This window comes from Budorcas taxicolor, chromosome 14 (genome assembly GCF_023091745.1).
Source record: "Budorcas taxicolor isolate Tak-1 chromosome 14, Takin1.1, whole genome shotgun sequence".
NCBI lineage: Eukaryota > Metazoa > Chordata > Mammalia > Artiodactyla > Bovidae > Budorcas > Budorcas taxicolor.
Window position 1 is genome coordinate 51,645,964 of NC_068923.1, and position 27,322 is coordinate 51,673,285.

The window sequence follows — 27,322 nt, forward strand, 5'->3', positions numbered from 1 at the left end:
CTCCTGCATTGCAGGCAGATTCTTTACCATTTGAGCCACTAGGGAAGCCAGATTTAAAATTACATGTTTTAAAACACTGACTACATTGATTCCATCTCCCAAAACACACCACAAATTCTATTCCTACATCTCCCCAGCAGAGGATGGACTTACTAACAATATGGTGATGAAACAGCCAGTGTGCCTGTTTGAGATTGAGTTTTGGGGCTATGAAACCAAGCAGTGGGTTAAATACCTAGGGATGAACATATACCCAGTTTTGAAACATGGGGATAGAAAAGCCATAGACGAATACACTCAAGATAATTCCTAAGTATGCAGGTGAGCAGAATATAATAGCAGCAGCACAGAGAAAAGACAACACTGTGAAAGGAAGGTATCCTCTTTGTAGAAATAGATTTGTTAGAATGCTCTGAGCTGCAAGTAACTGAATTCCCAAGTTGGTGTGGCTTAAACAATACATTTCCTGTCTTTCAGGGTTAGTAAAATGGAGGCTACGTATTCAATGACTGCTCAGTGGCAGGGAGATCAGGCACTGTCTGTCTTTCTGCTCAGCCAAGATGATAAGCCTGTCTTTAGGCTTGTCCCTCTTTGTATGATAACAGGTGCATATTTTAAATTTCACAAACTCATACATTAGCACCTGAGGGACATTTTCTCTTTTGTATCTCTTTTTATTACAAAATAAAACCCTTATCAACCTTTGTCTTCACCCAAGCAGATTTCTTCCTTCCTTTTAGGATCTAGGGTTGCAAGTCATATATAGATTAAGTCAATTACTGGTAGCTAAGTTATGAGCAACCTAGACAGCATATTCAAAAGCAGAGACATTACTTTGCCGACTAAGGTCCGTCTAGTCAAGGCTACGGTTTTTCCTGTGGTCATGTATGGATGTGAGAGTTGGACTGTGAAGAAGGCTGAGTGCCGAAGAATTGATGCTTTTGAACTGTGTTGTTGGAGAAGACTCTTGAGAGTCCCTTGGACTGCAAGGAGATCCAACCAGTCCGTTCTGAAGGAGATCAGCCCTGGGATTTCTTTGGAAGGAATGATGCTAAAGCTGAAACTCCAGTACTTTGGCCACCTCATGCGAAGAGTTGACTCATTGGAAAAGACTCTGATGCTGGGAGGGATTGGGGGCAGGAAGAGAAGGGGACGACAGAGGATGAGATGGCTGGATGGCATCACGGACTCAATGGATGTGAGACTGAGTGAACTCCAGGAGTTGGTGATGGACAGGGAGGCCTGGCGTGCTGCGATTCATGGGGTTGCAAAGAGTCAGACACGACTGAGCTACTGAACTGAACTGAAGTCAACTACTGGTAGAGTGTGAGGACTGCCTTTCACTAGTCAACATTCATCTTCTGAGGATAGTGTGACAGAATGTGAGCAAGTGAACACCCCCAGTAAATTGGCAGCTATGGGCTTGGAAGAAAAGGGGTGGAAGGCTGGTTTTGGGTTAGGCGACCATGGTGTCTGCCACGAGAAAGTAGCAATGCTAAAAACAACCGTGGCTTTACAAGTATCAGTCTTAGCTGAAAAGCAAAGTGCACCTTATACATGAATTCTCTGACATTTTCTTTAATCTCCACACAGATTTCCCAACAAAAAATTGAAAAGTGAACAGTATCATTTTAGACTATTCCAGAACATTGTGTTTGATTACTCTTTAAAATGACATTCCCAGCATATACATGAGATATGACATATTATCAAAGTGTTAATGTTTGATATTGCTAATATTTAAATCATTCCCTTTGGCTGACAGTTGAGAGCCCTGAGAGTTGTCAGAGTTTTACTTTATTTGATCATATAAAAATATGACCCACAGGAGCAGATTAGAAGCCAATAGAAACACTAAGACGAGGAATGCAAACTTTTATTTTTTTGCCTGGAGAAAGTTTGGGAATTAAAATCTTAAAACCAAAGTTAATTTTCTTTAATGTAAGCCTTTAGGTGTGTGATCTGTGTATTTTGTGGAAAGTTTTATGACGGAAACATTCAAGAGTCAATGCATTTAACTTCGTTTTTAACATCTTAATTCCGTTTTTCCCAACTTAAATTCTCTTTGAAAATGTTTCAAGTAATGTTATTACTCTTAGCTGTTTTTTATATGATACTCTGTATACTTTTCAACAGGGCTTCCCAGGTGGCTCAAGTGGTAAAGAATCTGCCTGCCAATGCAGGAGACACAGGTTTGATTCCTGTGTAGGGAAGATCTCCTGGAGTAGGAAATGGCAACCTGCTTCAGTATTCTTGCCTGGAAAATTCAATGGAGAGAGGAGCCTGGTGGGCTGCAATCCATGGGGTTGCGAGAGTCAAACACTACTGAGCGACTAGGCACACATACAGACATCATTTCTGGTACATTAAAATTGCAGTATATAAAAGTGTTCTTCATCTGATATGACAAATGAAAATTCTTGTATCACATACTTTGGGGTCTTTCATCAGTATTCAAGGGGGAAAATCAATGTAAAAAGTTATAAATATTTGAAAAGTGCAAGTGTAATAAGTTGCTAAAAATGACACCTTCTATGAAACTGGTTATGTGCATCAGTGCTTTTCACCTTCTGTGTTCTTCTGCTAGGCCATATTTCATTTGAGAGGAAGCAAGGTCTCATGTTCACCAGAGGCATAGATTTGACTTTTTTTGGTTTGATGAAGTAATTGCGTGGTGGGATTTGGGAATTACTTTCAGAGTTTTACTTTATTTGATCATATGCTATAGACTGTAGCTTCCCTGGTGACTTAGGTGGTAAAGAATCTGCCCACAACGCAGCAGTGAAGTTGCTCAGTCCTGTCGGAATCTTTGCGACCCCATAGGCTGTAGCTGACCAGGCTCCTCTGTCCATGGAATTCTCCATGCAAAAATAATGGAGTAGGTTGCCATTTCATTCTCTAGGGGATATTCCCAATCCAGGGATTAAACCTGGGTCTCTGGAATTACAGGAAGATTCTTCACCATCTGAGCCACGAGGAAAGCCCACAGAGGGAAAGTAAAGGCAAATAAATTAAATAAAAGCTTAATAAAAAGTGTACTTGTAGCACCACATTAATTATGGTGAGCCTTTATAAACTTAAAATTAGTAATTTTCCTACTTCGAATTTTACCATGAACATCTAGGAGACTGACTCTCATTTCACTATCACTTCTAGGTTTGGGTATTGAATTCCTGTCAAGGTAGCTCTGATAAATTGAGGCTACTCTTTGTATCAACTCCATAAATGTTTACATCATTAAAAAGAAAAAAAAAAGGGCTGCTGTCACTTTAGGAAGCGAATGCAACATATTTTAAGGATGAAGTGGGGCTCTCAACTGTCAGCCAACCCTGAGTCACAGATCATCCGTCACTCTATGAATCCTTGTCCCATTTGTTCATCATCATCAATGTTCTAACGTAGCAAACAAACAAACAAACAAACAAAAAAAAACCTTTCTAATTCTAGACAACCGGTCTTGGTAATGGAAGTGATTCCCTGGAGAAAATACAAGGCTACGCGCGCTCTCTGGGACAGCTCCTTGTTTAGCATCGAATCTGCAAGAAACTAGGAGACGGCTCTCTCGAAAGTTGGCGAACTGCGAGGGGGCGTTGGGAGTTTGATCCTCCTTGCACATGGCCTCTCACGGGGTCCAGACCTTCCACTCTGATCCCTGAAGCCCAAACTACCGCCACAAAGGCAAGGCGTCCTGACGGCGCTGGGCCGGGGGGCGGGGTGCGGGGATGGTGAAGTGGGTGGTGAGAAGCCGGGCGGCCTCTCCTCGCTCCCGCCGCGGGCACGCGTCCAGGGCTGGGCAGAGGTGGGGGTGGGCGAGCAGGGGCGCTCACGTCACGTGCGCGCGCGCGGGGACCGCAATAAATGCCCGGGCGCTCACGGGAGCGGCGGAAGCGCTCTGCGCCTAGCTCTGCGCGCCGCGGCTGCACCGAGCGGGAGCGCGGGGTCGCCTGCAGCCTTCGCCGCCCAGCCTGACCCGAGTCCCCGCCCCTCTCCTGCAGCTTCTGCTCCGAGACGCTCGGGCGCCCACCCTGCAGAGCTAACCAGGCCGCTGCCGTTCCACCCCAGCCTCGGCCTCCCAACTTCGCCGTGCTTTCCCCAGCTCCGGCTTTCAGGTCCGAGGGGAGCCGCCGAGGCCGAGGATAGTAATCCCACTGCAGGCAGCGCCGGAGGACGTGCGACGCCCGGGTCCTCCCGAACCGGGCCGTCTGTGTGCAGGCTGCAGGCGGCTGGGGAGGCCGGCCGTCTGGTTCGGCTGATCCATCTTAGGGAACTTCACACTGGAGAGGTAAGTCGTCAAGCCCCTACCCTCTTCTACTTTTTTCTTCTTAAACTCTACTTAAAAAAAAAAAATCCACTTGCAGAGAACGGTCGATCACGGAGGGGTGGGTGTGTACTCGGAAAGCAGCCACGATGGAGAACTCTGGGCGCTCCTGCTTCTCAATGAGTTTGTGAGTTTCACCTCCTTCGGTTTGGGTGAACGGTGTGCGCCTGCGGCGTGTGGCCGGAGAGGCTCCGAAACCGCCCGTGGGCTGTTGTCTTCATCGGGTGCGGGCTACAGGTTAGGCACAAGCTTTCTAGGAAATAATGACTTTTTTTTCTTCTTGACCTGTGCCTGTATGCGAAGATACTTCCCCCAGTGACCTTAACTGTTCACTTGCATTAATTCACTGGTCCCTTTAGAAGTCTCCGTGGACATATGTATGCGTAAAATTTTGTACTTCTTTAAAGCATTCGCCTTCGATTTCATAATTTTGTTGACATTCTGAATGTTTGAACCAGAGATGGGGCAGTGAGATAAAATAATACCTTGAAACAGAGAGAGAAACCTGGACCTCTGGATTGCCTGATAAAACATTCTAGGCTGAAGCATTCTAGGATCCTTTGCAGGCTCTGTGCCATAAATAGCCATTTAAAGATTTGTAATTCAGAAGTCTCTTTCAAGCTTTAATTCTTCTGGGTTGCTTTTGCCATTTGTTTTTAGCATCATGTACATTATCTTGGAAAATGCAGTTTTTTGTTTTGTGGAAAAGGTGCACTGTGAAAAGTCCTCTGGAGTAAAAATGGATTGGAGAAAATTCATTTCAAAATTTATTCCATTTCCTGGAATTATGTAAACAAATCAAACTGGCTCCATCCCTTTGTGACTGTTGTATTATTTTTATTGTTAGAAAATTAATGTGTGCCAGGATTTTCACCCTAATTGCACTACATGTCCTTATAGCCAAAAGGAGTGGAAGAGCCGGTGTTGGAGATTTTCCCGGGGAAATCCTGAGAGCATTCATTATGAAGTGTACCGTGCGGGAGTGGTTCAGAGTAACCACAGTGCTCCTCATGGCCCGAGCGATTCCAGCCATGGTGGTTCCTAATGCCACTTTATTGGAAAAACTTTTGGAAAAGTACATGGATGAGGATGGTGTGTGGTGGATAGCCAAGCAAAGAGGGAAAAGGGCCATCACAGACAATGACATGCAGAGTATCTTGGATCTTCATAATAAGTTGCGAAGTCAGGTATATCCTACAGCTTCTAATATGGAGTATATGGTAAGAACATTTTTCAAATGGTATGTACATAGAAATGTTTAATGATGCTTTTAGCTTCTGGGGTTAAAATCCATCCTGCTGGTATTTAATATTTTAACATTTGTCCTGTATAAAACTTTTAAAAAGATTTTCTTCAAGAGTATTTTCTTCTGCATATTCCTTTTTTTTCATTTTTTAAAGTTTTATTGGACTATAGTTGTTTTACAATGTTGTTAGTTTCTGCTGTATAGCAAAGTGAATCACTTATATATGTAGCTGTTCTTTTTTAGATTCTTTTCTCATATAGGTCATTACAGAGTACTGAGTCAAGTTCTCTGGTACCACCGTTTTTTTATCCATCTTTGATTAAAATCCATCTTTGCAATTTTCCAATCTTGTTACTGCACACAAGCAGTGGTCTAGTCCTGTATATTTGTTTTTTTGGCTATGCCACAAGGCTTATGGGATCTTGGCTCCCTGACCAGGGATTAAACCTAGGCCCTGGACAGGAAAAGCATGGAGTTCTAACCACTGGACCACCAGGGAATTCCCAGGTCCTATATATTCTTCTCGGAGAAGGCAATGGCAACCGACTCCAGTACTCTTGCCTGGAAAATCCCCTGGGCGGAGGAGCCTGGTAAGCTCTTGTCCGTGGGGTCGCTAAGAGTTGGACACGACTGAGCGACTTCCCTTTCACTTTTCACTTTCATGCACTGGAGAAGGAAATGGCAACCCACTCCAGTGTTCTTGCCTGGAGAATCCCAGGGACAAGGGAGCCTGGTGGGCTGCCATCTATGGGGTTGCACAGAGTCGGACACGACTGAAATGACTTAGCAGCAGCAGCAGCATGTATTCTTCTACATATTCTATCAGTGTTCCTTTCATTTTAAGAGCTCTTTAAATTTCAGAGTAAAATAAATACCTTCAGATATAATGTTCTAACTAAGTGCTTTAAATTCTGCTCTTAGGAAAAAGATTCCTGTCCCAAAAATGCTGAACAGTTGATTTATTTGCTTTTAACTGACTTAGTAGAAAAATTGTTTCCTAATTCCTAATTGATGGAATCTTCTTATGAATGGTGGACCTGAAAAAAACCAAGGATGAATAATTTGAAGACACTTTCCAGATGACTGATGTGTGTGTATATATACACACACACACATATGTGTATGTAGACAGATAATAGATAGATAGGTATAGGGTCTCCCAGGTGGTGCAGTGATAAAGAACCCACCTGCTAATGTAGGAAACACAGAGTCACAAGTTTGATCCCTGGGTCGGGAAGATCCCCTGGCTGAGGAAATGGTAACCCACCCCATTATTCTTGCCTGTAAAATCCCATGGACAGAGGAGCCTGGTGGAGCTACAGCCCATGGGGTCACAAAGAGTCAGATGTGACTGGCATGCACTCATGTTCATAAAGTATATATATATATGTACTTATATATATATGTAGTTTCTAATGGGCCATTGTTTCTTAGAAGTATGCAAATGACATGTTGTAAAGTATACATTTCTGTGGTTGCTTTATGTTAAGGAATACTTTGGCAATAACTTTTTACCCTCTGAATTTATTTGTGAACTTCAAAGTGTGAAAATATGTTTCGGTAAAGGATTCAATAAAAATACATAATATACTTAATAACCTTATATGAATTCTGAGAGTAAATCAGTAAGTTTGAGAAACAAAATTACTTTTTAAAGACTGTTAAATATTACTTTTTCAAGACTGTAACTCATTAATATTAGGATACTTCATACCCTAAATACATAGAAAAATTTTCAAAAATCTTACTACTTATTAGGAATGGACTAGCAAAGACCAATAATCTTCATTGATGACAGCAAACTTAATGAACATTCATGCTAACATTTCTCCTTTGGACACATTGCAGGGTCCCGTCAATTTTAATATATTCTAGTTTTTCCTTTTTTTTCCCACTTACATTAGTTTGGATAGATATTCTCTATTTAAGTAACTTTGATGAAACCTGGAAATTCTAAGTTCACATTATATATTACAAAATATTTCCTTATATTATTTTAACTTTTACTAGAAAAATATTTTACCCTAAAGAATGTAGGTAGTACGCAAGAGAAGTCATCAGAGATAAGGAATCAGTCCCAATCATCAGGCTGTAGGGGTTTAAATTCTGGCACTGATACCCACTTCTGGCTTCTCAAGTGGCTCTAGGAGAAAAGGACGCTCCCCCAAATGTAGAAGATATAAGAGATATGGGTTTGATCCCTGGGTTGGGAAGATCCCCTGGAGAAGGACATGGCAACCCACTCCAGTAATCTTGCCTGGAGAATCCCGTGGACAGAGGAGCCTGGCGGGCTATGGTCCATAGGGTTACACAGAGTCAGACACAACTGAAGCAACTGAGCATGCACGCACGCACCCACTAGCTGTGTGACTTTGGGCAAATCCTAAATTGCCCTCTACTTCAGTTTCCTCGTGTCTAACACGTGCTCTTACCTCAGAGGGGTGTTGTGAGGATTATGTAAGAAATGAGATGACCTGTGTAAAGTTTAGCTTATTATCAACCATGTTGCAATTACAAGGTCCCTGTAAGTATCACTAAGACATAAAACCAATATTATATTTCCTTAATACCATTTAAATAGCCCATCTGAAATTTGTTTGCTCTTTTCAAAATTCTGTGCCATGCATGATATGACATCAGTAATGTCTCCATTTTCTGACTATTTTAAAACGTTTGTTCAAAGTACAGGATTCTCTGACTTCTTCATCTGTGAGCTTTCAAACAGAAAGAGCCAGTTAATTATGGAGTTTTCCCAAGTAGCCCACCCTATGCTTATTCCATGTTGATAGGTACTCAGTTGCATTTTATTCAAAATAAGGAAGAACTTGGGAGTTCAAACCCGCAAAAAGAAATCTGAGAATATTTGTGTGTGTTTTAAGTAATATGCAAGTAATGAAAGAACAGTTCTGTGATTCGTTTTCTATGTCTGACTTCCAAAGAAAATAAGTGCCTATTGTATGATGTCTGGTCTAGAATGTTTATATGCATTTCTTTTCAATTTCATTGCTTTCATTCTATCCTTGAAATGTAGATTCAGAAACCAGCCAAGGTTTATGTTGTGTTGCCCTTAGATACTATGAACACAAGAACTATGTCTTGGCTAATAACTTGGCTGCAGAGGAGTTTGTTTCCCGATGGTAACACAGGAACACATTTTCTAGAATACACAAAGAAGGGGAAGTCTAAAAGAACGATACTGCTTTATTTGAAACACTGTTGATTTATATTTTATATAGTAATAATGTAAATACAGATGTTGCTCGACCCATGGAAAGAAAATTGGTTCAAATAGTTGACTGAAGTGTATTTTTGAGGGAGAATGGATACATGTACATTATATGACTGAGTCCCTTCACTGTTCACCTGAGCTATCACAGCATTGTTAATTGGCTATGAAGTGAAGTGAAAGTCGCTCAGTCGTGTCTGGCTCTTTGCAACCCCATGGACTGTGCAGTCCATCAAATTCTCCAGGCCAGAATACTGGAGTGGGTAGCCTTTCCCTTCTCCAGGGAATCTTCCCAACCCAGGAATGGAACCCGGGTCTCCCACATTGCTGGTGGATTCTTTACCAACTGAGCTATCGGGGATATCCCAATACAAAATAAAAAGATTAAAAAAAATTCTTTCAGGGGACTTCCCTGATGGACCAGTGGCTAGGACTTCATGCTACCAATGCAGGGGGCCTGGGTTCAATCTCTGGTCAAGGAACTAGATCCCACATGCCTCAATTAAAGATTCTACATGCTGCAACCAAATAAATATTTTTTAAAAAGTGTGTTTTGATGAAATGGAAAGCTAAAGAGCCACTTCCTATAGAATCTGCAGTGCCATGTGGTAAGTGCCGCCGCTTTTGGCCACTTACACTCCCCTTCTCCAGGAGATCTTCCTGATGCAAGAATGCAGCCTGGGTCTCCTGTGTGGCAGTCAGATGCTTTACCATCTGAGCTAACACAGAAATCCTATACCCTGTTATACTGCATTGAAAGTTCGAATAGCCAGTTACCTTATGTACATTTGGTGCTTATTTTAGTCTGTTTTTTGTGTTTGAATACCGCAGCCAAGCCATATCCATGTTTATTAACATCATAACCCTGCCCCCACTCTAAGGCTCATTCATTAATAGGGTTAAAAATGACCTCCAGAAGGTCACGTCTTCGCCGGAAGAGCTTATAGGCTGGTTGAGAAGAAAGAATAGACACATTTGAACATTTTCAAGTAGGCAGGGACACGAAATTCTTCGTTCACATGTGTGATTGATGCCAGGGGATTACAGAATATTGGAATATTCCTACAGGAGAGTTAATCAATGGGGAAGATGACGTGTATGTTGCTTCTGGCAGATGGTCAGGACCACGAGCTGTAGCCAAGAGTGAAGGGCATGTCTCAGCTGGAAGAGGAACCAACATGTGGAATCTAAAAAGCAAAGATACAGAGTAGCTTATTTACAAAACAGAAACACACTCAGAGACCTAGAGAATGAACTTACTGGTTGCCAGTGGGGACGGCTGGTGGGGAGGGATACCTAGGGAGTTTGGGATCACATGTACACCCTGCTATATTTAAAATGGATAACACACAAGGACCTACTGTATAGCACAAGGAACTCTGCTCAGTGTTATGTGGCAGCCTGGATGGAAGGGGAATTTGGGGGGAGAATGGATACATATATATGTCTGGCTGAGTCCCTATGGGGTCCACTGAAACTATAACAAAATTGTTAATTGGCTGTATTCTAATGAAGTTAAAAAAAAAAAGAGAGGAATCGACAAAGTGGAGTGGCTGACTGCTTTTGTAGGAAACCAGAAGCAGAGTAGGTTGATGAAAGCAAAGCCCTGTGGTAGAATCAGGGAAAGGAGAAATGCATTATTAATTATAGAAACCAGTAACCTAAGCAGAGGGATTGCCAGTGTTTAATTCAGGGTACATTGAAAAACTGAAGCTTTTAGGTCATCAAATAAAGCTGTTACTGAAGAGGCAGTGGATATTTGTGGAGGACACATTGCCTTTAGACCTGTGTTGTCTCTGCTGCTTACTGGCATGTGAAGTCTGACAGCAACGATTTGGGGCATTGTTTTTGTCATTGGTAGACTTGGTATAGGGATACCAATTCTATACTAGCCCATGGGCTATATATTCCGATGTATATAGATTTAGGAATATATAGCCTACAGGCTGCAGTGAGATAAGAGATTTGATCCTGTTGAGTATACTTTTATTTTTGTTCAAGCCTTTCTTTTTTGTGGGTATTAGCCCCATCACTTGGTTCTTTTATTTATTTATATTTTTTTGGTTATTTCTTCATCATGTTGTTGTTGTTGTTCAGCCACTAAGTCGTGTCTGACTTTTTGTGACCCTATGGACTGCAGCACGAGAGGCTTCCCTATCCTCCTCTATTTCCTGGAGTTTGCTGAAGTTCATGTCCATTAAGTCGGTGATGCTGCCTAAGCATCTCATCCTCTGCCACCCTCCTCTCCTTTTGCTTTCAGTTTTTTCCAGCATCAGGGTCTTTTCCAAGGGTCTTGCTCATCTCTTCAAACTTTACTTTTGGCCCCCATGTTTTACTTTTGGTTTTCTCCCTTCCTGGGGAATTTTATCTACTCCTTTGACTTGAAATGCCTTCTGTCTGTTGATGGCTCCGTGGTGGCACTCCATCTGACAGTCTTTGAGCATTGTTTTCATGTGTCCTACTGCCCACTGGGTCATCTCTTGAATCTTAAAGTAATATTGTAATATTGCTTCAAGTTTAAGATGTCTAAAAAGAAAACGAGCTGCTTTTGTTCCGCTCTTGCCCATGGTCCTCCTTGCCTCCCTGCATTCTTTCTCAGTGAATGTCATAGACATCTGCTACGTCCTGTCCAAACAAAAACAGATCGTCAGGGACATCTTCAACTCTTGCCTTGCTTTCATTCCCTCTGTCCACTTCCATGTAATATGTACACACAAATACAAATACACAGTTACTCGCCAGTCTTAGATTCTGTCTTAGAAATGTTTGAATCCATCTCTTCTATTTCATCAAAACCTGTGTTCTTTGTCTCCCTGAGATGGGCATCACAGCTTCCCCAGCAGAAGATTATACCATCTAGTCTTAGGTTATTTCTACTTTAATCTACCTTTCTCACTGCAACACAATCTGTCTTTTCCCTCAAACAAATCTCTGGTGCTTACTTAGCTGTCCAAAGCTTCTGTTAACTTCTGGCTGCTCACAAGTGAAAGCCCATCTTGAAGAACTTACAGAAGGAGGCAGGTCTAGTCCAATAAGCCCCATAGCCCTCGACTGCCTTTGCTGCTGTTGTTCAGATTCATGTCCATTGAGTCGGTGATGCCATCCAACCATTGCATCCTCTGGCGTCCGCTTCTCCTCTTCCCCGCAATCTTTGCCGGCATCAGGGTCTTTTCCAGTGATTTGGCTCTTTGCCTCAGGTGGCCAGAGTATTGGAGCTTCAGCCTCAGCATCAGTCCTTCCAATGAACATTCAGGGTTGATTTCCTTTAGGATTGACTAGTTTAATCTCCTTGCTGTCCAAGGGACCCTCAAGAGTCTTCTCCAGCACCACAGTTTGAAAGCTCAACTCCCTTGCATGTAATTGAATCTGTGTTCACATTAAGCTACTGTTCTTTCTTTTTTATTTATTTAAAATGCACTTGGCTGTGCTGGGTCTTCCTTGCTGTGCGTGTGCTGTGCTTAATTACTCCGTTGTTTCTGACTGTGACCCCATGGACTGTAGCCCACCAGGCTCCTCTGTCCTTGGGATTCTCCAGGCAAGAAAACTGGAGTGCGTTGCCACGCCCTCCTCCAGGGGATCTTCCCGACCCAAGGGATCGAAGCCGCATCTCTTAAGTCTCCTGCATCAGCAGGTGGGTTCTTTACCACTAGCACCACCTGTGAAGCCAAAGTAATTTATTTAAGCCTGTTTATAGTATTGAAGTTTTGTTACAATTAAATATACACATGTCCATTTTCCTTTCAAGACTGAATTTCCTGGAAGGATAGGATTTTCTTACCTTTATAACCGTATGTCTGATGCACAGATGTACTCAGTAAATATTAATATTTGTTGATTGAATACTGTTGGATGTTCAGTAAATATGTGTTGAATAAAGGCATGGATGGAAAATAGATAAAATTATATGAGATAAATATAAAGGACAAGAAAGAGGAATTAAAATAAGAAAAATTCTATAAGTAGGATGTCATCAACACCAGAGATAGATGAAAATATCAGAGATGAAGAATAAATGAAGTAATTCAGAATTATTTTTTCTGTTTTAAAAAATATTCATGGTGTACTAAAAATTGTCCTATAATATAGAGCTGCTGAACAGTGGTAAAGATGTTCAGATGCTCTGGAATTTAAATAATAAATTAATGCATATTTATCTTTTGTAACAACTCTTTAAGAAGTCTCTTAAATTATAGATTGGCTAAAATCCAAAACAGCTCACTGTGATAGAAAGTGTATCTAAGTCTAGAATGTCCTTTAGCAACATTAGGCCATATTCCCTAAAAATTTTATATGTGTCCTTTGCCTTTGTAAATGCTCAGTTGTGTCCGACTCTGCGACCCTGTGGACTGTAGCCTGCCGAGCTCCTCTGTCCATGAGGATTCTCCAGGCAAGAATACTGGACTGGGTTGCTGTTTCCTTCTCCAGGGCATCTTCCTGACCCAAAGATCATGTCTCACAATAACAGTTATACAAGCTATTTCCCAGTATTATAACTATTTCCATGTCAGTCACAGAACAGTTGACAGACACTCTGCTGGAAAGGTTGATGGCTGTACCTGCTTGCTGTTACTTCACATATGATGAGGCTAGGGACAGAAGTTTTGCACAGCATTTTTCCGAATGTAGAACAAAATACATCTAGCTACCTGTCCTTCCATTGGGCAACCAGAGGCTCCAAGCCAACATCCAGTCATACTTGCAGTCCATGGTACATGTTTTGATACAAACAATGGCTTAGTACCAGTTTGACACTTAAATTCTTTATATGGCCATGCTTAACACTGGAAATGAAGTGATTTTTCTTCTGTGCAGATTTTTCTTCTGTACAGCAGATAACTGCAGAAACTGGTCAAGGGACAATGTAGCCCCTATCCCAGGGTGATGTTAGTCAGCGCTACTAGCTGTAGCCCTGAGTCCAAGCCTAAAAAAAGTTAATTTTAGCTTGTGAGTTGCTCTCACAAAGCAACTCTTACAAATGTACATTTTCTGACATTATCTGCCACCAATGACGTATATCATTGTCACTGAATAAAATAATATATGGATATTGTATTATCCATGTAATACCCTGATGATGGGAAAGATTGAAGGCAGGAGGAGAAGGGGAGAACAGAGGATAAGATGGTTGGATGGCATCACTGACTCAATGGACATGAGTTTGAGCAAGCTCCGGGAGTTAGTGATGGACAGGGAGGCCTGGCAAGCTGCAGTCCATGGGGGTCGCAGAGTCAGACACAACTGAGCGACTGAAATACACTGATACAATATCCAGAATAAATGCAATTAATAAATTGATGGCCTCATAACTCATTTACCTAGAGCTTAATGTTGACGAATTTCTTACCTTGCTAAAAGTGGCAGGAATTCACTGCAAGTGAGGTTTTATTTCAAGTGTTGATTCCTAAAATGATTATTTTTCTATGTACTGGCACTTGCCTGGTAGTTTTCAAAGTTAAATATTTACATCTTTTAAGGGTATGCAGTGTAATCTATGTGCACTTAAAGGTTCATGAAATATCTGACTCAATGTTAGTCTTATTTAAAGTTTTTAAAGTTTCTTTCTTCTTGATTTACAATAACATTTAATTTTGTTAAACAGTTTTTATTTTACTTCACTAATATCATTTAGATATAATAAAGCTTTTTTTTTGTTTGTTTTGGTTAATTTGTCTACAGAATGGAAAAGTTTTTAAAACCTTAATTTGGATACATAGCTTTTTTTTTTTTTATTTTTAGCATTGCCATTTCAAATTAATGTAATTTTCTTTTTGAAAGTTGCACTTGTAAATGGCAATACCTGTAGGAAGAGAGTGACATTACAGCTCGGTTCTGTTGAATTTGTTAGCTACCCTATAATTCTGGGAGATTAAAGATTCCTCATTAAATGAAAGCAGCAGATCTAGGATCTTAGAAAGGCAAGACATGAGAAACAGTTTCATCAGGAGTGTGCAATACCCAGAGTCAGAAAAGTGTCACAAAATTTTTAAATTGTTATTGTTGTTTATTCCTTCATTTGACAAGTATTAGTTTACCAAATACTGGGCACCGTTGAGGGCCCAGCTGTAAATACAACAAACATTCTAACTTGCCTAGAATAGGTGTAAAAACCCTAACTCTCCCAACTCAGCAAGTGGCCTGTGTGGCTAACAAGAGTGTGAAAGTCATGTAGGAAAAAGAGGTCCCAGCTTTCACTGAGGAGAACAGATACACATCACTAGTCATTGTAAAGACTCCCTCTGAGTCCAAGTGACAAGAAGTCATTTGAACAGAGGAATATCATGATCTTATTAATACTTACACTACTCAGAATCAACTTGAGTTTGTTGAGAATAGACTTTACGTGGTAGGAGGTGGGGCCATAGTATGGGCAGGGATTCAAGGCTATTGCAGTAACCAGTCCAGTAGTTGATTGTGGCTAGGAGTGGGATGGTAGCCTTGAAAGTGATGAGAAGTGGTATAGTGTGAATCCACACTAAATCTCATTTGTAGTCATGACATCAACTTTGATAAATTCAAGGAAACCTTGCTGCAAGACTTGTGCAATTGGCTTGGCCAGCCAGGCAGCCAAGTTCCTTCATCTAGTGCAATGTCTAAATCCACCCGAGCCTGGACTGCAGTTTTTGAACACTGGTGGTACTTTCCATCCTGGTTTGAATATCATTGGGGGAAAAAAAAGGAAAGAAAAAGAAAATCAATGGGGAAATTTCAACTTGTCCTGACTTCTGGAATGGTTACAGAGATTCTGGAAATCCGCAGGTTACCCATTTCCATTTTACCCACCCAATTCCAAGAACGGAGAAGAGATGGAGACAAACTTTGTCTCCTCACTTCCCAGGGTACCAATGCTTGCTGTTTCCCCACGTGGTCTGCCCTCACTTCCACTCTACTCTCCCATTCCCTCTAAAAGCAAGAGGAAGTGAGAACCTTAGCAGAAAGAGACAGTGACCTAGTTCCTGCTGTTCATTAAACACCCATTGCACCATCGTGCAGTATCTCACTGGGATTTGATTCCATCTTGGAGGTAATATAGACATATTTTGGATGCCCAGTACAGCTGTAAAGATTTTGCCTGAGAAACTGGAAAGTATTGGAGTTACCATTTTTTAAGATATGGAAGAATGTGGCTTGAGCAGCTTTTGGTAGAGAAAGCTAGAGCTCAATTTTGGATAAATTAAACTTGAGATTTCCCTTAAATATCCACGTGAACTTTTCATGTGTGCAACTCGATGTATGTGGTCTAATCTGGACCATAAAGTTAGGATTCATCAGAATTTAGATGATGATAAAGCCACAGGAGAGAAGTCATCAGGGGAACGAGTATAGAAGGAAGCTGTGCTTGGTTGCTCAGTTGTGTGACTCTTTGCAACCCCATGAATTGCAACTTGCCAGGTACCTCTGTGCATGGGGATTCTCTAGGCAAGAATACTGGAGTGTGTTGCCATGCCCTCCTCCAGGGCATCTTCCCAACCCAGGGATCAAACCCAGGTCTCCCACCCTGCAGGCGGATTCTTTACCGTCTGAGCCACCGTAGAAGGAAGAGATAGTCACAAAGTGATCCCATGACATACTTAACAGTGTAGAGTTAGGGAAGGAGAGGAGGAACATCAAATGGAGTTGAGAATTAGGGAAAAAACAGTGAAGTAAGAGGTCCTGAAATCAAATGAAGAAAGGCAGAAAGGATGATCACCTCTGTTAAATGTTGCTTATAAAGATCAAGTAAGATGAGGATCCTTGAATTCTGAGATATGAAGGCTATACCGGAGGTCTCATAAAACAGTTTGTGTATCATCATAGTAGTCCAAGGATGGTTCAGGGAAGAATGGATGGGAGACACGATCAAGCTTGTTCACCCACTCATTCATCAAACATGAACTATCTCCTCTGGGCCAGGTGATATCTGCAGCCTTAACTCTTTTTTAATCCAAAGTTTTCAGCTTGGTTTTAGAAGATGTAAGTCAGTTTGGGAACATATCCCAAATTTATAATTATAGTTGGTAGGGAAATGCAGTTTCTTTGCTTAATTGTTTCTTAGTTACCTTTACCGGGTGCCTCCATTAAAAGCAACATGGTCATTTATAATCATTTATATAACAATTGAGAATGACAGTTCAAGAATATTCTTTGCTATTGTTCACCTGTGTTCTCTCACATACTTATCTTGGGAATTTATGCAACCAAGTAATTATACAGGATTTAAAACTTAAATTCTCATCTTTTTAATGATTTTTACTAATTGAATTTAAGTTTATAAAACTAGCATTTTATGGTTTTCTGTGTTGTTGTGTATAATATATAAATTGTTGTTAAGTCACTTTAAGTTGTGTCTGACTCTTTTTGAGAACCCCATGAACAGAATATATGCATATGTTACATAGAGTATATAGTTCATTGGAAGAAAATGTGAAAATTCAAGTGGTAATGAATTGTCTGGTGAAGGTGTAACAGTAAGTATGTTTAAGTAACCCTTTCTTTATTTTCCTAAGTATCTGTTGCTGTCATAATTTCAAGAAGGTACAGAAAGGCATTTGTAATCAAGTAAAACAATTTTTTATTCTAATTGATAAATTTGTGATTTACAAAGAATTTAATTCAACAAATACTGATTGAGCATTTTTGTACCAGGCACTGTTTTTGAAAAAGTTCAACAAGTTAATGAAAATAAGCAAAGTGAGATGATGGAGCATGGCAGATGTGGGGGGCTTCTGAGGTGGCGCTAGTGGTAAAGAACCCACCTGCCAATGCAGGAGACATAGAAGACATAGGTTTGATCCCTGGGTCAGGAAGCTCCCCTGGAGGAAGATATGGCAACACACTCTAGTATTCTTGCCTGGAGAATCACATGGATAGAGGAGTCTGGCAGGCTACAGTCCGTAGGGTCGCACAGAATTGGACACGACTGAAGTGACTTAGCATGCATGCATGATAGAGGGGGAGCTAACATACTGAGTAGTTGGGGAAGACCTCTCTAAATTAATGACTTTTGAGCTGAGAGCTAAATTAGAATAATGAGTCAACTAAACAAAGCTATAGAGATCTAGGCAACAGGAATATCAGGTAAAAGGTCTTTAAGTCAGAAATGAGGTGGGAGTCTTCAGGGACCACAAAGAAGGCTAGGACTGACCTTTGGTCTTATTTCCAGTTTTATATAATTACTCTGTGCCTTGGGGAATGGGTTGCAGGAGGATTCATAGTGAAAGCACAAAGAGATAGGTAGGAAGCCATTGGTATATTCTAATGAGAGATGATGATGGCTGGGGCCAGGGTGGTAAACATGGAGAGAGGTGGGTGGTTTCAAGTCTGTTTAAATAGCATTGCTGATGGGTTTTTGATAAATTTAATATGAAGGGTGAAAGATAAGGAGGGCTTTTTAAAGATTTTTACTTAAGCATAAAAGTGAAAGTGAAAGTTGCTCAGTCGTGTCCCACTCTTTGTGACCCCCTGGACTACATTAGTCCATGGAATTCTCTAGGCCAAAATTCTGGAGTGGGTACCCTTTCCCTTCTCCCGGGGATCTTGCCAACCCAGGGATGGAATCCAGGTCTCCTGAATTGCAGGCAGATTCTTTACCAGCTGAGCCACAAGGGAAGCCCAAGAATGCTGGAGTGGGCAGCCTATCCCTTCTCCACGGATCTTCTCAACCCGAAATTGAACCGGGGTCTCCTGCATTGCAGGCGGATTCTTTACCAACTGAGCTATCAGGGAAGCCCAGTATGCTTACTTAAGCATATTGATGGATAACAAGCATTTACTGAGACAGGAAGAGAAACAAGAGAAGGTAAGGATGAAATCAGGGGTTTCCTTTAGGCAAAGCTTATTTTGCATTGTCTTGTTATCCTCAGCTGAGTTTAATGGTCAGTGGAGAAGTGGGACTTGAGATAAAAGTGTGGAAATGATGTGTGGATGCTGTTAAGAACCATCTTAACTGACTGGATAAAACCATCCAAGAAGATTTTTATGGATGAAGGTTGAATGCTTTAAATTGAGCCATGGCCCAGCAATATGTAGAGGTTGAGCAGAAAGGAGAAATAAGCAAAGAAAGCTAAGAACGATTTGAGGAATGGAATTAGCTAGCACTGTATGGGTATATGGCAATGTTTTTGGTTTTGTTTTTTAAAGAGTGTGCTTGGAAGTTGATGGAAATACACAAATTGTAAAAGCGCTTGACATGAGAGGGAGAAAATATAAACGCAGAGTCAGTTTTTTCCTTGGGCTGAGGCTGTAGGTACATTTGGTGTATTTAGTGGAAAAAGAGAATTTTCGTATGAATAATTCTGTTTTTCCCAGTGAAGTATGGAACAAGATTGTCAGCTGAGATTGAGAGCGCAGGAATGGAGTGTGGTGTGAGGATGGGATATTATGAAAAGTTATTTTTGGGGTTATTACATAAAGATCTCTGTGGAGTCAAATGCACGAGATGTTTTGAGGTACTTTGTATTCATTTATTTCACTATGCTTTAAGTTACAAGATCTGATAGGGAAGTTTACTACAGTATGTATTCCTATCATATGTGGAGTGGGGTGCCATTGCCTTCTCCCCTGTCATATGTAGTAGTAGTAGTCAAGAATTTCCAAAAAGCAGGAAGATTTAAAGTAATAATTTCTCTGGTTTGCCATCGGTCACACCACTCTTTACAGCTGTTGCACGTGGTGTCACCTGCTGGACCTCTGAGGGCATTTGACTAGGCAGCTCCTAGAGATCTGAATGAGATTAAAGTCATGTTAGCCAGGGTGGGAGAAGAGGGCTGATTTTAAAACTGTTCAGATATTCTGTAATACAATCAAGTACAGATACAGACCACATAATGTGTTTGAGGTTCAAATTGCAGACTGGAGGTTAAATACAACTAATTGTATGGGAGCTCCAAAAAATAAATTATGGGAATGACCCAGATATGTGACTTGGATTAGTGGGTTATTAAACTGATGAGTTTAATATAAGAACCTAGAACTAGAAGCCAATGAATCTTACTTTTTCTTTTCTCTTTTTCTTTTAATTGATGAACAGAATCAATAAAATACAATTAAGTTAACTAAGTCAACTTTTTCTTGATAGCTTATTACGAAAAAGGCAGCAGATTTTCTTTATTAGAAGCTCATCAACCACAAAGGCAAAATATGAACATGGATATTATCTAATAGGCTAGACAGGTTTTATGTTTTAAGTGTTTAATCAAAGAAAATTTTCAATCACCAGAAAATTAAGGGTAGCAAAAATGTTTTTCATGAAAAAGCAGCTAGGTATGGTTTGGGGAATAGAAATCAGGTGCTTTAGTCCAGGGTCACTCAAGCTTTACTGTGCATATGAATTCCCTGGGAATCTTGTTAACATGCAGATTATGACTCAGGAGGTCTGGGTGGCCCCCAATATTCTGCATTCCTGCCAAGCTCCCAGGTGATGTGGCTGCCACTGTGGCGGTCCCACAGGCACTTGAGTAGAAAGCTTGAGGCTGTCCAGAGGAAGTGAAGTCTAAAAAAAGACATTAAAAATTGACGCTAGGATCCAGATCCTTTTTCACCTCAACTCTCACATTCACTTTCTCTTTTTTCTAAGGGAGCAACTCTTAATTATTAGTGCAGGAAGCTAGAAATCACTCCCTTTCATGAAGTGCTTAGAAACCAAAAAGATAGAGAAGCTTAAACAATAAGATTTCCCAAGACCCACTGTTTAAATCTATCTACTTGGAGGAGTGGTGGAAAATGGAATCTCAAAATTAGTTAATGGCACAGTTCTGTGGGATAGTGAAAACAGAGGTGCAGTCAATGACAGGATAAACTCAAAAAGCCGCATGAATGAGAAGGAAGGAAGTAGAATTCAGAAGTGAGCAAGAACAGAGGTGAGGGGTAGGGGTAGAGGTGGGGGTATAGAAAAGGTCAGCTAGATCAGATAATGAGCTATTAGATAAGACCCAAGAATGAGCATGGGAGTTACTTTTTATAACTCTCCCCTTTGTGTTGCTGTTGCAACTCAAACAGTTCAGGTAACCTTATCTAAACAGGAGACAATCCAATAAAGGTGCTAGGAATAAAATATGAAACTGTATCTTGTGTTCGTTCAAAATGTGGCAAATCCAAATCTGAAATATTGAATGATTGACTGATGGGCTCAAAAAAACCTATAGTGAGATCAGGTGTTGTCCAGAGACAGGAAACTAAAGCCGAAAAAGAAAGAGGTGGGGGAGGGGAGGCTTTTGAATGAAGATGAAGTAAGAACCTCAAAACTCCTGTCTAGAAAGAAAAGGCTGAGAGAAGAGTTTTGTTACTTGAGTTCGGTGAATGCAGTGAATACATCTAAACAAATGAAAAGCAGTGCTCTTTCATAAAATCATCTGCATCGTTATTCCATATACCTTGGGCTTTTTAGGCTGTAGGCATCTTGCCAAGCCGTTGCTTTTGCAGATGCTGGAATGACTTATGTGCATCTTGTTTTTTCTCCAGTGAATTTCTCCTCTTCCTTCAGGACTCACCTAAAGACTAATCTGCTTTTTTTGTCTAAACCCACCTGTCCAAAGTTAGGTACACTCTAACCCCAGTTCCTTGGCTTTTACAGCATTTCATACCTGTCCCTGCCTCTGTTATTTACATCCTTCTCTTTCTCTTGCCTTACCTTCCTTTGTGGGAAGGAACTGTGCTTTAGTAGTTTCTGCATTTCCTCAGCTGAGAGGCTGACACGTACTCTAAGCTCCATTTATGTTAATTGGAAGGGGAAAAAATGGAATGAATAAAAAAGTAAAAAGATGACAAGATTTTCAGCAGTGATTCTAAAATGGGTGGAATGAAAAAGGATTTGATTAATTCTATTTCAACAAGGAAATGCTGTTAGTTTTAAAATGCTTTCTAGGTTGGTCATAACTTTTCTTCCAAGGAGCAAGAGTCTTAATTTCATGGCTACAGTCATCATTTGCAGTGATTTTGGAATACTAACAGATCAAGACTTAGAAAACTGATAGATGATATTGTACTTTCTCAATTACTAAAGGATTTCCTTAAATACTGAGGTCTCTTAAATATAGTCTTAAAGATTAAGTGAAAGAGGAGAGTGAAAAAGTTGACTTAAAGCTCAACATTCAGAAAATGAAGATCATGGCATCTGGTCCTGTCACTTCATGGGAAGTAGATGGGGAAACAGTGGAAAGAGTGTCAGACTTTAGTTTTTGGGGCTCCAGAATCACTGCAGATGGTAACTGCAGCCATGAAATTAAAAGATGCTTACTCCTTGGAAGAAAAGTCATGGCCAACTTAGAGAGTATTCAAAAGCAGAGACATTACTTTGCTGACTAAGGTCCATCTAGTCAAGGCTATGGTTTTTACAGTAGTCATGTATGGATGTGAGAGTTGGACTGTGAAGAAAGCTGAGCGCCGAAGAATTGATGCTTCTGAACTGTGGTGTTGGAGAAGACTCTTGAGAGTCCCTTGGACAGCAAGGAAATCCAACCTGTCCATTCTGAAGGAGATCAGCCCTGGGATTTCTTTGGAGGGAATGATGCTCAAGCTGAAACTCCAGTACTTTGGCCACCTCATGTGAAGAGTTGACTCATTGGAAAAGACTTTGATGCTGGGAGGGATTGGGGGCAGGAGGAGAAGGGGACAACAGAGGATGAGATGGCTGGATGGCATCACTGACTCGATAGACGTGAATCTGAGTGAACTCCGGGAGTTGGTGATGGACAGGGAGGCCTGGTGTGCTGCAATTCATGGGATCGCAAAGAGTCGGACATGACTGAGCGACTGAACTGAACTGAACTGAACTGAAAGATTAACAACTTCTTTCCTAAATGGCAACAAAAACAATGAAAGCATTATAGCCTTGAATTTATCACAAAGTCAGTAAATAGATATGGCCTTTACAAAAATAATCCATGTTCAACTATTCAAAAATTTATCTTTAGCCTAGCCTAGGTATGTCAGGAATTGGGTTTCCCTGGTGGCTCAGTGATAAAGAATCCACCTGCCAATGCAGAAGAGACAAGTTTGCTCACTGGATGGGAAGATCCCCTGGAGAAAGAAATGGCAGTCCACTCCAATTCTTGCCTGGGAAATCCCATGACAGAGGAGCCTAGAGGGCTATAGTACAGGGGATTGCAAAAAGACTTAGCTAATAGCTAAGACATGACTTAGCTAATAAACAACCTCAGCATCATGAATACCCTTTCACCTGATTTTATAGCACACTAGTATGTTTGATGCAGGGTATTAGGTTCCGTATTTGTGATCCAAGTTATTGCCCAGGCCAGGCCAGCTGAGGCTAGAGAAAATCAATGAGTACGTATTGGTAATATATTGTATGTCACGTTTTATATTAGGCGACATGGAAAACACAGAAAAGGTATGAGACAGTTTTTGATTTAAAATTCTGCTTTGAGAATTAAAATCCAAAGTAGAAGCAGATGTCAGAGAACACATAGTGATTGTTGTCTTTAATGAGACAGTTCAGAGAAGGGTGAGGATAAATAGAATACGTATTGTGGTTGAAATGACTTCCGAGAGGAGAGAGACTGTTAACAGGACTTTGGAGAAAGGATAAAGTTTAAGTAACCAAGGAGGGGAGGAAAGAAAGAACAGTCTCATAGGGGAAAATTTCTGATGGCTTCAGTGGCCGAGAAATATGAATGGACAGGTACTAGAACCTTGCTTCTTGAAGTATGGTTATTCACTGTATGCTTCTGTTAGAAATGTCATAACTTGGATTTCTCTCCTGACCTACTGAGTCAGAATCTGAATTTTAACAAGATCTCCTTAAGATGTACAGGCATCTTAATGTTCCAGTAGAGTCAGCAGTAGAGTCAGCTCAGGTTGAGGAGGGGTGGATGGTAAGTGAGGTAGGTAAGTAAGTTATAGCCAGATTTGGGAGGGCCTAGGCAACCTGGAGAATCCCAGGGACGGGGGAGTCTGATGGGCTGCCGTCTATGGGGTCGCACAGTCGGACACGACTGAAGCGACTTAGCAGCAGTAGCAGCAGTAGCAGCAGGCAAGGAGATGAAATGCGAATGAGCAGACATTCTGGGGAAAAGTAAGGATTTTGTTGATTTCACGGCTCTGCAGCGTCACAAGGACAATTTGCCTTACATCATGCGTTCAGTCTGTCTGTATAATGTCAAAACAGTGGTTGTAACTAAAATGATCTTGTGAGTTCACCCACACATGAAATTTTCATTCCAAAAATTATTTTAATTTTAGTAAACTGAAGAGGTTTCCTCAGTCATTAAGTTGCACCTTTGCTAAGACTTCCAAGGCTTTGTTTTGAAGTAGATTTTAGGTAAAACACTGCCACATCTGCCTCACATCTCTGTCATTTCCAGGAGACCCTCATATGTGCCTTGCCCTGGGGTGATCCTGCTATTTTCTCAGTACCTGGCAAAGCCTCTCTGTCCAGAAACACAGGTGTTCCCTTTGAAATCTGAGCCTCGTGCATTTTCCCTGTGACTACAAAGTCTTTTCAGAGCAGGTGAAGCACAGGAGTTAAAACACCTGAGATAATTTCCGAGTTGTAAGGAATGTACTATTTTCCAGTGCTTTTTGTACCAGATGACTTTGTCACAAAAACCTCATAGGCTCTTTTAGCAGCATAGATTGAGTGATTGATTGATCTCCTTGATGTCTGGCTCTTCATTATAGTTCTGATAATACCACCATCAGGGTGAAAAGAAGGTGGCTAAGATTTTACAATGAGGCATTATTTTTGGAATTTGAAGCTGAAGCATTGTGTCAACTATGTTACTTCCATTGAGAAACAATTCTTTCCTAGAGCTCCAGTTAATTGCTGTTGAGCAGATCACCTTGACGGCTTATTCTATCAGATTTGGGGATTGCACTTTCTGATGTAAATAGAAAACACAACAGTGGTTTGAGAGGGATTTCTGTTTTGACATATGATGGATATTTATAAATCTGTTTTTCCAGAAGGGCTGGCAAGATAAGAATTATCTTTTAAAGGTGGTGTTTAGAAAGAGATTGGAGAAGGCAATGGCAACCCACTCCAGTACTCTTGCCTGGAAAATTCCATGGACGGAGGAGCCTGGTAGGCTGCAGTTCATGGGGTCGCTAAGAGTCGGGCACGACTGAACAACTTCACTTTCACTTTTCACTTTCATGCATTGGAGAAGGAAATGGCAACCCACTCCAGTATTCTTGCCTGGAGAATCCCAGGGACAGAGGAGCCTAGTGGGCTGCCATCTATGGGGTCGCAAAGAGTCGGACACAACTGAAGTGACTTAGCGGCAGCAGCAGCAGCAGAAAGAGATAGTTCTATATGTTTTTGATTTTCTTCAACTGCTTGTACATTCACGAGCTGGGTAGAAAATCCTGATCATCCTTTTAGCTGTGTAGAAATATCGCATGTGAAAGTCTGTGCCTTACTTCGAAGATTTATCATTGGGTTTTCAGGACTAAGCTTGAAGAGATACCTGATGTTAACTGTTGATTGAGAATAACTTCTTGTCTTACTCAGATACGCTGAAGTTTTACTGGGAAGTTTTATTGAAGGTTTTCAGTTTTATTTCTCTGTTTGGCACAGTATTAAAACTTAATCCAATAGCGATGATTCAGAAACAGTTCTCTAGAATCATAATTAGGCTTCTCTGGAGGCTCACATGGTAGAGAATCTGCCTACAATGTAGGAGACCCATGTTTGATCCCTGGGTTGGGCAGATCCCCTGGAGAAGGGCATGGAAACCCACTATAGTATTCTTGCTTGTAGAATCCCAGGGAGAGAGGAGCCTGGTGAGCTTCTATGGGATCACAAAGAGTCAGACCTGACTGAGCAGCTAACACTTTGGCTTTGCAGTCTTGAAATTCACAAATCAACTTTTGCTTCTTAGTTAAGAAATAGCTCTATTGTCATCAGAACACTGGAGTGGGCTGCCATTTCCCTCCCCAATGCATGAAAAGTGAAAATGAAGTCGCTCAGTCATGTCCAACTCTTCATGACCCCATGGACTGCAGCCTACCAGGCTTCCCCGTCCATGGGATCCAGGCAAGAGTACTAGAGTGGGGTGCCATTGCCTTCTCCATCGATATGCAGATAGATACATCTAAAAAAGACAGATGTTCATGGAATTCATTTTCAAATTTTATAGTTTCATTGTAATTTATAGTTTTCGGTAGGAATATAAGACCAGAGGTTTCAGCCAAGGTCTAGATGTCCAGTGTAACTGCATTTTCAAAACACTATTGTGCTTTGATGTTGTTACTTTGCCAGACAGCAGTGCATATTTTAAAAGTCCAGTAAGATAGTCAAGGACCAATTTTTTTTTTTTGCATTTATCTTGAAAACCCATGGGTTTTCCAGGCAAGAATGTCTTCGAAAAGACTTATGTCTTTTCATGTCTCAGCATATCTTCGAAAAGACTTATCATAGCTTAAGCCACTTAGACGGGGTTTTCTGGAATGGTAGAAAATCTTGCAGTCATATTTCTCCCTGTTTAGAATGACATTAAACAGTTACTAAATTATGCGAGACTTTCCAGTCAGTAGATTATTTCTGTGTGCATTTAAAGGTGTCAGATCATGCTGGTCAATTTCCTATTAAAATTTATTTGCTTACTCATAATATTTTTTTCATTGGTGATTCTAAACTATTGAGTAGGCCAAAAAGTTTGTTCAGATTTTTTTCTGTAGCATCTTATGAAAAAACTGGAACAAACTTTTTGGCCAACCCAGTATATGAAATAAAATAGTTACATCTTCAGTGTCATTTAGAATATTTTCTTCGGTAGACTATCATGATACCTTCACCAGTGTCATCAGTATCTTTGTGGATAAAGAGACATATGTCATCTCCATCCCTACCACTCATCCTTTTTTTTAAAAAATTTATTTATTTATTTTAATTGGAGGCTAATTACAGTATTGTGGTAGTTTTCGCCATACATTGACATGAATCAGCCACAGGTGTTCATGTGTCTCCCATCCTGAACCCCCTTCCCTCCTCCCTCCCCACCCCATCCCTCATGGTTATCCTGGTATACCTGCTGTGAGTGCCCTGTTTCATGCATCAGACTTGGACTGGTAATCTGTTTCACATATGGTAATATATGTTTCAATGCTCTTCTCTGAAATCATCCCACCCTCACCATCTCCAACAAAGTCCAAAAGTCTGTTCTTTATATCTGTATCTCTTTTGCTATCTTGCATATAGGGTCATCGTTACCATCTTTCTAAATTCCATATATATGCATTAATATCCTATATTGGTGTTTTTCTTTCTGACTTACTTCACTCTGTATAATAGGCTCTAGTTTCATCCACCTCATTAGAACTGATTCAAATGTGTTCTTTTTAATAGCTGAGTAATATTCCATTGTGTATGTGTACCATAGCTTTCTTATCCATTCGTCTCCTGATGGATATCTAGGTTGCTTCCATGTCCTAGCTATTATAAACAGTGCTGCAATGAACAGTGGGGTACACGTGTCTCTTTCAATTCTGGTTTCCTTGGCCTACCACTCATCTTTGAGGATTTATGTGTGAGGAGTCTAAGTACAGAAATCAGCAGATAATATCACAAAACTTTACTCCATGCACTTTAATACAATCT

At 40.8% G+C, this 27,322-nt stretch overlaps 1 protein-coding gene across 1 annotated transcript in view; it reads left to right on the plus strand.

Moving 5' to 3' along the window:
* Positions 1-5,280: 5,280 nt before the first annotated feature.
* Positions 5,281-27,322, plus strand: part of CRISPLD1 (cysteine rich secretory protein LCCL domain containing 1) — a 48,824-nt gene continuing 26,782 nt past the window's right edge. The window contains exon 1 of the mRNA XM_052651812.1: positions 5,281-5,538. Coding sequence (XP_052507772.1) covers positions 5,281-5,538 — 258 coding nt within the window. The remainder of the gene's footprint in view (positions 5,539-27,322) is intronic.